A 14852-nucleotide genomic window follows, 5' to 3' on the forward strand; every position below is an offset into this window, starting at 1 on the left:
TTAATAATTTTATTAGTTATTAATAATTAATTATATTCAATTCTTATATTCAAAATTATATTCAATAACTAGCTGATACCCGCCCGCTTTGCTGGGCATGCAATAAAATTTTATTGTGTAACCTAGACGAAAATTTTAACAAAATGATTTCAACAATCTTAACGAAATGATATCGCTTTTTATGTATAAAATAATTTTTTTACAGCTCTGAATTTGTTCACAAATTACATAAATAAATATGTTATTATTTTTTTGTCTAAGCGCCAACTTCAATAACGTTACTGAAATTGGTAATTCAGATTATTATTTCTTATCTCAGCGCCATTTTGTTATAAAAATATGAATATTAGTAATCAAGATTATGAAATTAATCACATCTCGTGTAAAAAAAAATAAGAAATTCCTGCGGTGAGTCTGCGGAATTCCTAAATAATTCACATTTATTGCAAAATAGGAATTCCAGATGAATTTTGGATAAAAACATGATAGGTGATTGCGTCATTATGGATATTAGAAACTTTAGTGCAAACGTAATATCACAAAAATAAATACAAATTTAAATGGTTCATCACGTATTAATTTCTTGGGAAAGTCTTACCAAGATCTAGTAAAAAACTGTATAAATAGCGGAATAACTAATTTATAGAGTAAACAAAAGTGAATTCATATGTTATTTTACATGAATTTATCAGGTTCTTACCCGATCAATACATATTGATGCCAGGAAATTTTTTTCAAAACAATCCATGAATTCGGTAGGAATTTTTGTAGACTTCGGGCAAAATTCCAGCTGATATCCGGCGGAAATTAATATGAATACTTGAAACATTATTCTTAAAATTGAACAATAAAAAAATTTTGGAAGTGTCTTTAGCTAATATTCCTACGGAACTCATACGGCCTTTTAGATAAATTTACTCGATTTTGACGTTTATTTATTTGTACACATGCCTTAATATTTCTCGGGAACACTAAAAAAATTCTACAAAGCTTTAGTAGACTTTCTGCTATCTGACAGAAATTCATGTTTCAACGAAATCGTAGATCAAAGTAGAAAGCATAAAATTTCCATTTGATTTTCAGCATATATTCCCGTAAGAACTCATGCAGTCTGTGCTATCATTTGATTAGGTTTTTATTTTGATCAGACTACACTAATGCCCGGCAATTTTTTCCGGAACACTGAGTAATCTCCGAAGGAATTTCTAAATTGGTCCGGTGCATTTCCTGCTGATATCTTGCGGAAATTCACAGAAACATTTAAGGAATTATTCTTAAAGCCAGACAATAGGAAAATTTTGCTTCAGTTTTTTGAAAATTTTCACTCAAATTTCATATGGTCTTTCACATGAATTTACCCTGTGCTGACTGTTATAAGTTCATCCGGGTGTCCTTAGATTTTTTCCAGACAAATGGATTAATTACGGAGGAATTCCGGCGGAACTCAGCATGGAAATTTAAAGAATTATTTGTAAAATATAACGATAGGAAAATTTTGCTAGAAGACTTCACTCAAATTCCATACAGTCTTTCACATAAATTAACTCTCTGTTGATTGTTAAAAGTTCATTTGGATTACATTAGGTTAACCTGGTGAATTCATGTAAAATAACATATGAATTCACTTTTCTTTACTCTATGCATTAATTATTCTGCTACCCGAGTCGAAAAATAAAACGTAGATTGAACGTATTAGACGTTGAAATCGTCGGTTGAACGTATTAGACGTTTAAATCGTCGGTTGAACGTATTGAACGTTAAAATCGTCTTTTGAACGTATTGAACGTTAAAATCGTTGGTTGAACGTATTGAACGTTAAAATCGTCGGTTGAACGTGTTACATGTTATAATCGTTAAAAACATTAGTTAAATCTTTATAACTCCACTATATATTATAGTAATATTCATTATATAGCAGTGCTTTATCATTTCCAAAGTTTATTCTTTCGATTTTCAAAACATTTAAAAAATTTGAAGTCATTGATTAGAGGACAATATAATAATGGGCTAGAGCTTGGTAAATAGAAAACTTAGCGCAATATTTATTTATTTTAGAAATTCTTCCTATGCAAAAATAAGAAAATTCTTATTCACTTTTTCTATGTATTGCTTTAAATACGAAGTTATCACGGATAAAAAAATTTGCAAACCAAAATATAGTTGCTATTAGTCTATCATTTTACAAGATTAAATAACCAATATAAATAGTATATTACACCGAGGGAAGTAAAGTAGAAACGTCTCAGATCACATGTAATTGTTGGCCGAGGCGAAGCCGAGGTCAAGAAACATGTGATCTGAGGCTTTCTTATTTACTTCCCGAGGAGTGTATGCTATTTTTTGCTCGACGAAGGCAGAAAGTGGCAATTTCGTTTAGCGCAGCGGGCCGAAATTTGACGCTTTCTGCCCGTCGAGCAAAAAAATTTATTCTATATTAAAAAAACATTTCGAATGTTCATTTATTATGGACAACTTTTTCTGAAAATTTAAATGAAAAATTTAACGAATAAGTCAGAAAATCTCTAAGAATTAAACATGTAAAGTGTCTTTTGAAATTAAGAAACTGGTTAATAGAAAATCTCTTCTGTAGTTATTTTGTAGAAATTTATTTACATCTGAAAAAATGGTATACACTCATGAATTAAAACTAATCATTCTTTAAATAATAAAAAATTTTAACAAAAACATGAAATTATTCATTGTAATACCACCGTAAGTTTCTTACAAAAATACTGAAATAAAATTACATCCATGAATCATTGCTGAATAAAGACAAGAAGAAAATTAAAGTATCTCGATAATTATTTTCCAAGATTTTTCGAAAAAATAAGTCACTATAAAAATTTTCCTCGTAACAAAATTATCTTTTTAGGTTTTACAGAAATGAGCTCGAATAAATAACAGTTTAATTTGATTCCAGCAAAAAAAAATTAGAAAAACGGTTCATCCTAAAGGCCATCCCTGCGATAGAATGTAAGATGAATTAATACAATAGTGACTATTCGAATAATAAACATAGTGGTGATACTTTGAATAGCTATAATAAACAAAATATTCAATGATGGTTCTAAACAATTTTATTGAAGCAATTTGAACGATGATTAATACTTTATTTTTTATTAATATGATAATAGAAAACTTTCATCAGAATAATATTCCAAATGTTGGTTTTTTTCAATTGTTTCATCATTATTGTCATTGTTGTCCAGCACTTCGTCTTCTTTGTTTCCATCTTTTTTGTCTCCATCTTCATTTGCGTTTTCTTTGTCTTCATCTGTTTCATCTTCATCTTCCGTATAATCTTCTTCAACACTCATTTCTTCTTCATCAGAAACGATTATACGAGACCGTCTTTTATCTAAAGTACATAATATTTATTTTTATTTTAGCACTAACGTTTTCTAATTTAATTGTATATTTTTGTCTCATACCATTCTGTTTTGTTTGTTTATTTTTAGATTTCCGTAGATTACCAGCATGATCATTTATGGCCTTAGTGAATTGTTTTAGTGTAATGGAATTATCAATTTTTTTTGCCCAACCTATAAACATAATAATTGATAATGATAATTTATTTGTAAATGGTTTATTTGATTGATTTGTAAATTTCGTTTATTTTATTTTTTAAAGTGTTATTGTGGTAGTGAAAATTATATTAATTGTGATAGTTTTTTTAAAATAACGAGTATTTTTTTTTTAATAAAAGATGTAAATCTGTTGTAACTCAGTTCGTTAATGACTCTAGATGTTAGGGCGACCTTTAAACAAACTCAATAAAAAAAAATATTTTTCTTTCAATTTTTTATGCCTCCCTAAAAATTTCAATTCTCATGACTTCGAAAATATTTAAATTATTAAATAATAAAAATAGTCCTTTTAGATTTTGCAAGAATAAACAAGTCCTTTTTTACCTATAAATTGTATATACAATTGTTTATAATTAATTTTTATGAGCTAGAGATAATAAAGTTCAATAATCGTTGCCATATCTTTAATACCGTATGTAAAAATTTAACTGTCAAAAATATTATTTAGAAATATCAATTACTATTGTATAAATTAATAAATTTAATGACCTAAATTCAAAAGAATCACGCTCGGTACACAGCTAATTCTTTATTTTTATAAAAACAATTTTTTAAAATACATTTATCGTTTTTTTTAAGAATTTTCGATAAATGTACTTTCAATTGATTAGCATACTTATTATAAAAAAACATAATTAATCGAATTCTGCAAAAGTTATCATCGTAAAGTTAACTATCAATATTTCTTTTTTAACACTTTTTGGTGAAAATTCTATACTTTACAAGACTCTCGTAATTGTAGTCATCAAATACATTTTTTTCAATACCAAAACACGAACAGTGAAATTAAAGGATAAAATTTCTCAAGTTAAAAATATAATTTTGCAATTTGAAATTTTAAAACAATTCAACCGATTTAGTTTCAGTCATCCAACAAAACAATTTTTTTTTTTTTTTTCATATACAAACTATGAAATTTTCAATCAAGAAAAAAAATGTTGCTCAAAAATAATCAAAAGGTTATTCAGCAGTCAAAATTAAAATAAATTTCTCAATGTATTCGTAAAGGATCCGCGTAAAATTGAGAAAAAAATGTATAATTTCAAATTTAAGAATTTACAAACATATTAAAATTAAAACTTATTCAACAACTTATTTGAAATTAAATCAGTTATTCCAATAGAACTAAACGCATAGTCTTAGAACTAAAGTCACCCTAGGAACTAAGCATTACTTTGCATTGTAACAGATTATACTTACAGTAAAGTCCTTTAAAAAATGTACTGTTAATTCCTGGCCGTTTGTTTGATTTACGTCCTTTGGCTGAGAAGTTAGGCAATTTCTTGCCATATACTTCATCTAGTGTTATGATCACTAATTCCCGCCAGTTGTTTGAAGCCCTTTCTTTAATGTCTGATAAAACGCTTTTACACATGTAAAAGCCAATGCCTGGCGATATTTCAACCTAAAATTTTTATTTGAATATCAGTTATATTTTTTTTAACTTATGAGATTTCTGTAAACATATTTTTTTACTTTATCCTTGCCGCTTTCAAAATACTGCATTGGAAGCTGTTAATGACAAGAAAGTAATTAAATAACATTAAATGTGTCGAATACTTTATTCAGTATAATAGTGGATAGAATGAAAAAATAAAAGTATTTCAACACTTTAATCACAATGTAATCAAGCAATTTAAATTTACAGAAAATTAAAAGAATTTGAGATCGAATTTTAATTAAAAAGCTATAATCAATTTGTAAATAACTATCAAAATAACATTGATAGTGAATTTGTAATTTATAGTCACTGTAGATATATTAAACATCGTTTAGACATAAATTTTTATGCTTTTTCTATTATTTTAATGTTATTTACAAGATCTTAAAGATTTTATTGTAACTCAATTAATCTACGAAATTTTATTCATTAACTAATTTTTATAATTTGTTAATTTCTAATTGACTCTAATCACTGGTTAATTTCTTTAACGATTAAACAAGAGAAAATGAAATTGTAGTATACTCAATCATAAAAAACCAAATAAGAGAATATCATATAGGAAATAAGATAAACATTTTTTATGACTATTTTTTTTAGTAGAAAAACTCTACATGAACTCTCTCCATTTAATTTTACGGTGTATAATCTTTTAAAAATCATCACAGCTTTTGGATTTTTAAAAGATTTTTCTTTAGCTACGAAATAGTTTTTTTTTTCTTTTCTTTATACCACAAAATAGATAATTATATAAGATAACTTCACTGTAAAAACTGATTCTTTTGAAGTGTTGTGATGCTCTTCATTATATTTATGTCTCAGATTGATTGCAAGTGCCTCCACGAACTCAACGACTTCTAATGTAACTGTAATGAAAGTATTGTTAACTGTTAAGGTTTGATAAATATACAAATTAAATTTTTAGAACAGTTTTATCAGAGAGAATTTTATGCAATCAACGCACATTAATTTTGAAAGCATGAAATTCTTAAGACTTGTCTTCTCACTAATAATTACACTGGTCTACTTAATTTAAATTTTTTATTATCGTATAACAAAAATAGTGTTTACCCGTGTAATTATCGTGTTTATTAATGCATAAAAACTTTCATATTTCTAACTACGTTTTTTGGGGACCAATTGAGAAAGTAAATTTGTTATTTCATTAGATGGTACTACTGATTTTACAACTGTAACCGTTTTTTCATTTTCATACATTCTTTCATTTTCCTGAATATTTTGAGAAACAGGTGTCTCTTGTGCATTTGTAGTAGATTGATTTACATTTCTTAAATTAATTACTTGACCAACAGGTCTTGTATGTACATTCGGCGGAAACTCATACGTATCCTGTTGATCATAATTCAGTGTAGAAATAATACTGGGTTTCGAGGAAAAATAATCATTATTTTTCTGTACTGAAGTACACAGAGTTGAAGAAGCTTGTAATTGAGTCAAAAAAGGTTGAAATTGAGGTGATTGTGCTTGGCTAGAAGTGGTTTCAAGCTGAGAAGTTGATACCGGGTTAAAAGAACTCTGAACTTGAGAAGTTTGTACCGTATTGAAAGGAATTTGAAGTTGAGATGTTTTTACTGCGTTAAAAGGAGTCTGAAGTTGAGAAGTCTGTAAAGTGTGAAAAGAACTCTGACTTTGAGAAGTTGATTCTGGAGTAGAAGAACTCAAGGCTTGAAAAGCTTGTCCCAGATTGGAAGAAGTCGACTGAATTGATGTATAGTTAGCTTGGTTGACAAATTGATTTTGATTGTGAAATGGAAAAAGTTTACTCAGAATAGGCTTTTGGCTCAGGATTTTTGTCTCAATTTTATTTCTGTTCGAGGTTTTAATACCGTTCTGTAACTTTATATTCTCGATCAATTGTTTTCTTTTATCTATAACTTCAGGATTAAATATCTTGTCAGACGGAGTTGTTATTTCACCATTTGTATTTATGAGCATATTTTTGAGATTTTTTGCATTAGCTGAAAAATTCAATAGAAAAATACTAATAAAATATTTCATAAGCAGATAAGAATATGTAGTATACTATGCAGATTAATGAAAAAGATAATTATTGAACCGAATAATTTAAAATATTTTTCTCACACTATTTTGAAGAATTGTGAGGAATCGGAGAATTAATAAAATTTTTATTCAAGTGTCTTAAAACTAAATACTTAAATTGTTTTTTTTTTTTTTTGTTTTAATTTCAATGTAATGATATTATTTAAATATAAAATTTTTAAATTTAATAGGAGTTAAAAACAAATTTTTTCAATCCCTAAAATTTCTCAAGTAGTACTCGTACATTATCCATAAGAAACCGGTGACGTTAGCCGAGTCGTCTAAGGCGCATGGCCTATAGAGAACTCGGATTAACTTACCGGCCAGGCGTGGGTTCGAATCCCAAGCTGGTCTTAGAAACCAACTTGGTTGATATTCGGCCCTTGCCGCGTAGGTTAAGATTTACACAATCCAAAAAGACCCCAACGTACCACTCCCAACAGTTAAAGTCGGCGATATGACCTCAGCAGTTAAAACCGACTCTAAATAATAATTAATAAAAAAAAAAAAAAAAAATTATCCATAAGAAAATTTTAGAAAATAATTCTTAAGTCCCTTCATCTTTCGGAGCTTCGGATTTTTTACTTTCAAATTTTTAACTTAACGTCACTACAAAAAAAAAGTTTCCAATTGTAGTAACCTCATACCAATTATACTTTCATAAGTTACTTTTAATGCATTAAATTTTAAGATAAAAGTATGAACAATCTATTTTACATAAAAGAGATTTTGAACAACTTCCAAGAATAATCAATTTTACGGAAGTAATTTTTTGTTGCATTATATAAATTCGCAAAAACAACAAATAACGATTACCAATTTTTTAACAAATTTCTATTGTAAATTAAATACTATTAGAAAGAAAATCTATAAACGAAGCTATATTTAAGCAAAAAAAATTCTGTAAGAAAAATCTAGTAAGAGTATATTAAAGATTAAAGTTCTTAGCTTAGAAATTATTTATGGCAAGCAAAATTATTATAAAGATATCATGAAATTCTATAAAATTACATAACTTGATGATTAGATTAATAAATAAACATCATAACAAACATGACATTTTTTCTCAGCAAAAAATGTGAAAATTTTAAATATATTTTATAAAGTAAATGTTACTCACTATCGATTGCTAATACTTTCATTTTAGATTTTGACGTCCGTTTTGTTTTATTATCTACCCATGTTAGTTCTGCCACAGCATGTAACTTTCGGTGTTCTTTGGGTATCTTTATCAAAGGTAGAATATCCGTTTCTTTAGTATCTATCCACCAAATCAGTGCATGTTTCGTTTTTCGAACTTTACTCATAATTAAAAACTTTTTCTATGATAGTAAATGTCCAATTATTTGAATTAGAATAATATCATTAATCTAACCTTCCGTTGCATATAATCTTTTGTTATTTAGTTTTGTTTTTTTTTTTTTTTTGTTACTGATTAATCTGGATTGAACTATATTCACATTAGTTTATTAAAAAAATTTAACATGGATGGCGAAAATAATAGAAGCGAAGTTAATAATAATCATAATAATATGGATGGTGACGAAGATGATGGAGATTTGAATGCAAATGAACCTTTATATGATGGAGCTTCTATAAATGTTACCGAAAGTAATCTTCTAATATTAACTCTCTTAGTTAATCATAATCTCAGTATGACTTGCATTGAGGACATAATTCGAGTTATACAATTACATTGTCCTAGGCAAAATTTGATAAAAAATAGTTTGTATAAATTTAAGAAATTTTTTAATTTGCAACAAGATGATGAGATTATGGACAAATATTATTATTGCACTACGTGTAACCGAGAATTAGAATCAAAAGATTACGACTGTCCTTCGTGTCAAGATAGCAAGAATTCTTATTTTATTACATTGCCGATTCAAACACAACTACAAGAAATGTTCAATCGAGACGGATTTATTGAGCTATTGCAACATCGTTTTCGAAGAGCTGTAAATAATAATGTTATTGCAGACATATATGAAGGATCTATTTATCAAAACTGGATAAATAATGGATTCTTACAAAACCCAAACAATATTTCGTTTAGTTGGTATACTGATGGCATTCCAGTGTTTAAATCTTCGCAAACAAGTATGACGCCTTTTTTTCTAACAATAAATGAGTTGCCATTTTCTGTGAGAAAATTAAGAGAAAATACTTTACTTCTTGGGTTATGGTTTGGCAAGTCAAAGCCAAATGCTAATTTATTTATGAGTAAATTTGAGAGTCAGTTCACTGAATTTGCTGAAGGAGTCAATATGAAATTGCCAAACCGTGAAGAACCTATCCAAGTTCGAGGTGTTCTGATTTCAGGCACAGCCGATACTCCAGCCAAAGCCGATTTTCTTAATTTTAAAAGATTCAATGGTGCATTTGGATGCATGGCTTGCTGTACTGAAGGTCAAAATACTGCCACTGAAAATGGATCTACTCATGTTTACCCATATGAAGATCAATTAATAATGAGAACATCAGTTAACTGCATCAACTGGTCCCAAGGCGTAACAGAAGAAAATCCTATTTTTGGAGTTAGAGGTCCTACTGCACTTGCCAATTACATGCCTGATTTTATAGGAGGAATGGCAATTGACCGGATGCATTGCGTTGATGGAGGTATTATTAAAAAAATTATTACTCTTCTCTTCGATTCTCAATATCGTGATGAAGGCTTTTCATTATATCATATGATTGAGACTGTTGATGCGCGTTTGATGGCAATTAAGCCAACAAAATTTATCCATCGTATGACTCGGTCTATTGGCGAAGTGGTTCATTGGAAGGCATCAGAGCTTAGAATATGGTCATTTTATTATTCACTTCCTGTACTAGAAGGAATTTTGAGGCCAGATTTATTCGAAAATTACAAATTCTTGATAATTGGATGTGCTATTCTCAGTTTTAATGAAGTTAGTACAGCTTTGATTGAAGCAGCGGAAGAATTTCTAAATAAATTCACAAAAGATTTCGAAGCTCTGTACGGATTAAGACACTGTTCTATTAATGTTCATCAAGTAAGGCATTTACCTAATTGTGTACGGCAAATTGGACCTTCATGGTCCAACACATGTTATGAATATGAGAATCTGAATGGATTAACCTTGAAGGCAATCCATGGAACTAATCATATCGACTCACAAGTGGCAAAGTCTCATATTAGGAACATTAGAAAAATAAGATTTACCCAAGGCATACCGGATGGAGAGATTTTGGATTTCTGCCTCAGTAGAAAAAAGCAAGTAAAAATTATTGAGGAAATTGGGCAAAGTTGTTATAGCGTGGGAACTTATAAGTGCTTAGACGAAATACCATCTAGCCTATTAGAAATGTTGAATGAAGAAAATATTGGCAACGCTACGAAAGTATTTTACTATTTCAGAATATTAAAAGACAAAAAATTGAGCATTTCAAGTATGTACCCGAAAGATCTGCAAACGAGGTCAGATGGAATCAGCTACTCAATGAACAACAATTTACATTTGGGATTAATAGAGTATTTTATAAAATTACAATTTTGCAATTGTAGACGTCAGCTATGCGGATGTCAAGGAACTCATTACGCGATTACACAACAAGTGGTTACTGAAAAATTATATACAGCAACTACCGATAATTTTACAATTAATACTTTGGGATATTTACACAAAGTTTTTCCTGCACAAAGACACTCGTTAGTTCCTATTATAAACATTAATGCTGTGTGTATCGTTATGAATTTCGAAGATAAAATGTACTTCGGTTTACCATTGAATGATTTCGAGCTAGAGTAATTCATGTAGCTATAAAATTATAATTGTTGATAAATTGAATTTAAGACAATAATTGTTTTTTTTTTTTTCGTTTCGAGACGTGAAATTAAACTATACTAAAGTTATTGTCAGTTAAACTGAAATCATCCTTCTTTTAAAAAACTGTTCTTTTTTCAATTTTACTGTAAATGCGATGTGTTTGTATGTTTTAGTAGATTTCATAGAAATCTAACTATTGCATTGGTCCTCATGACGGAACTTTTAAAAAATTTTGCTATATTCCGACTATACTCGTCGAGCTGAGTCGGAAAATGTATATAGTTCAAAAGTTTATATATGTATATATATATATATATATATATATATATATATATATATATATATATATATATATATATCGGATATAACGCGGCCTGTCACGACGATAGCGTCGCCAATTTACAACGGATCTCTACCAAACTCAACATACTTATTCTACAGATAAATACCAAAGTCAAGTTCGAAGATGAGCTTAATCGGTCAAGTAATTTAGAAATACCAGGATTTCAAAATTTTGAAAATCATAATAATTCATATTTCTTCACTTTCTTACTCGAATAACTTTTGAATGGGTTAACTTATTGAAATTTTGTAAAATGCATTTGAAAGCTCTTCAAGTAAGCTTCAATTTGAGTACCATATCATATGTGTAGTCCCAAAATTATGTCCTATTCCGCTATGCCAATGATGAAATTTGCTATTTTACTCGTTTTTTTTTTTTCTTTACTGTACACCAGCAGTAAGGAAACAAGTAACGAGTTAAAGTGAAATAAGGTTTTAGTCGCCGATTTACTCGAAATCCATGATTTTTTTCTATTTATGATGAAATCTACTTCCATTTCGACTGCCGAATGGTCTTTTTTTCCTTGCATCTGAAAAAAAAAATTAAAGTTATTTCCTTTCTACTTTAATATTTATTTTAGGAAATAAAATTACCTTTTCCGACGACCAGATGATTTGCATGGTTTGGCTGCTCTTTAAAAATTTGTGGACAGCATCATTCATACTTATCAACTTTCATAACTAATATTCTGAGCATAAATTTTCATTGATACTATTCATTCATTGTATATTATTCGTTTGATTTTTTTTAAAGCCTGAAGACAGTGACAATTGTTATAATTTTTTGTCTTAATTGATCCCAAAATTCTTGTTTCAAACTCATCAGCCAAGTTTTTCATCTTTATAATTCTCTTTGAATAATATTGCTCTCCACAACCAAAATTTAGTTACGTTTTTTTTTTGTTTTCTAAATAATATTCTTTATTCGTCAAAACTGTCATTCGATCACTTCATTTAACCTTTGAGAAATTTCTCTAAGGTTCTATGAGAGGACGTATATTATTTAAAATTTTTCCAGTTTTATAAATACGAAAAAAACTTTTCCCCAATATCTTCACTATTTTCAGTGTTAATGCATTTTGATACATCTTGATTTTACTATTATAATCGTAGTTACGCTGAACGAATTACTCGTAAGATATTGAAAACCCTGCAAGAATTAAGAAAGTTAATAAAATTTTCTCTCAAATAAATTAAAATTTTAATTTTTTTTGTTCGATCGCATTTAAGTGACGTGGAAAATTTTAATTTAATTATCTTGGTATTGTTAATAATAATCTTTCAAAATATAATTATGAGACTTTTAAATTCCTTATTTTTAACATAAATGTATTATTCTAGTTGAAATTGATTACTTTAGAACGCAACAACAATGAAGTCTCTTCTAATTTTTTTTTTTAGTACATTAATTATACTTCTCAAAATTTAAATGAAAAATTAAGTCAAATTGATACTGAAAAATTTATTGTCTACATATTTGAAATTTCATAAATTGTCAACCGTTGGAAGTAATTATACTTTGTTTCTAGTTTTGAAAAAAAATATTAGGTTATTCATAAGAAAAATAATACTTATAAATAGAAAATGGTTTTAATACAAAAAGGAATCAACAGAGAACTCGAAGTTAAATGACTTTCAAATAACAGTAATAATAATACACATTGAGTTTGAGGTTAATACCATAACCGTGTCAAGCACTAACAAATTAAAATAAATAATTTGTAATGTAAAACCTACCAAATTTTGCTCAAAATAGAATCAATCAATATCATGAATGACAAATAAAAAATATTGTTTTTTATTTAACTTTTATTATCACATTAATTACTATATAACATAATGTTGACAGTTGTTATTGTTTCATTTTTTATAAATACTTACCAAATGTCCGGCTCGTTGACATTCGATTATCCACAATCGATATTCAAATTCGAGTATACAATCGATTCTGTCGGTAAGTAACCCACAAACAATCGATCAGTTGAGCAATCGATTAATCTCATCAAAAGCTAAGAAGTTATATGCTACAAAAATCATAATACACTAAATAATTTTAGTCTTTAGAAGTAAACGTTTAATTTTTCTACTGCTCACTATTAATATTTGAAACTGATTTATAAGACCAAATTTATAAAATTAATGTTTGAAATGTATTTTTACATAAATATGTAAATCGCGAGGTACAAAAATTGATGAGAAGTGAATAAAATCTTTCGAAGTAATCACGTGGTAAAATGGAAGTCATACTAACATTTCTTGTTTTCCGAACCTCTGCGTATTTTGAAAAAAAAATTAGAGTCAATTTTTCAAATACCGTGTAACCAATAACTTTTAAATTCTGGTGGTGCAGAATTTATAACACCCCAAGCGTCACAAAATAAAATATTGACTTTTTGAGAGATTTTATTTAACAAGAAGTCAGAAATTTATAATTATCAACTTGAATTTAACAATACATTAACAAAAAAAAATTTGTGCCGCTTGGGTAATGCTTTTTTTAATATAGCAAGCTCAATTAAATTTTTTACAATTAAAAATTAATTTCTTTCCCAGTATTTATAAAATATTGCAATATAAATCTTCTTTTTATATGGTAGTAGGTCGTCCAAAAGTCTAAAAAAAAAAAAAAAAACAATCAATTCAATCTAATGATCGGAACCAGCCTCAAAGGAGACTCGAGTCATGAACAACGGCTCAAAATCTGGTCATACCAGACTGAGAGCTGAGTCTCAGTCCAGCCTTTAAGTAAAACCTTGCATCAGACATGACCCAAATTTTGGCAAATTGAAGTTAATCTAAAACTCAGTTAATGATCAAATTTGATGATTCCCACCTGAAATGACAGTTTAAATCTCACTTTCGATACGTTAAAAACATTAAATCTACGACTTGAACATTCAATACGTTCAACTGACGATTTTAACGTTCAATACGTTCAACCGACGATTTGAACGTTCAATACGTTCAACCGACGATTTGAACGTTCAATACGTTCAATCGACGATTTCAACGTTTAATACGTTCAATCTACGTTTTATTTTTCGACTCGGGTATTGATACAATTTTTTACCAGGTCTTGGTAAGACTTTCCCGAGAATTCAATACGTGATGAACCATTTAAATTTGTATCTGTATTTGTAATATTACGTTTGCACTGAAGTTTCTAATACCCATAATGATGAACAATCATCTATCATGTTTTCATCCAGAATTCATCTGGAATTCCTATCTGCAACAAATATGAATTCTTTAGGAATTCCGCAGACTCACCGCTGGAATTTATGATTTATTTTTCACGGGATATTAATTGGGAATATGCAACACTGTTATTATATTAATTTGACTGAAAATTGATATCGATAAGATAATGAATAAATTTATTTGTGCTTATAAATATAAAAATGAATATTTTTAATCTTTGTTGTTAAGAAATTCATCATAAATTAAGTGGTACTAAAAAATATATTTATTATTATTCATTTTATAAAGAATTAACTTAAATCGACCGTTTTTTATAATAATTTAACAATATCGTTGTGAAATTTTAGAGAAGATACATCAGACACAATTTACCATTTTAATTTTAATCACTTACATCAGTATAATCATTTAACAAATCAACTTAAT

General features: G+C 28.1%; 1 protein-coding gene across 1 annotated transcript; it reads right to left on the reverse strand.

Annotated features, from left to right (window-relative positions):
- Positions 1-2836: 2836 nt before the first annotated feature.
- LOC123264889 lies at positions 2837-7001 on the reverse strand. The gene is made up of 6 exons (XM_044728407.1): positions 6153-7001; positions 5794-5894; positions 5064-5099; positions 4788-4992; positions 3432-3542; positions 2837-3358 (listed from the first exon to the last, which is right to left on the reverse strand). The coding sequence occupies exons 1-6, from the start codon at positions 6982-6984 to the stop codon at positions 3120-3122; spliced, it is 1524 nt and encodes a 507-aa protein (XP_044584342.1). The 5' UTR covers positions 6985-7001; the 3' UTR covers positions 2837-3119.
- Positions 7002-14852: the final 7851 nt, after the last annotated feature.

This window comes from Cotesia glomerata, linkage group LG5 (assembly GCF_020080835.1).
Source record: "Cotesia glomerata isolate CgM1 linkage group LG5, MPM_Cglom_v2.3, whole genome shotgun sequence".
Lineage (NCBI taxonomy): Eukaryota > Metazoa > Arthropoda > Insecta > Hymenoptera > Braconidae > Cotesia > Cotesia glomerata.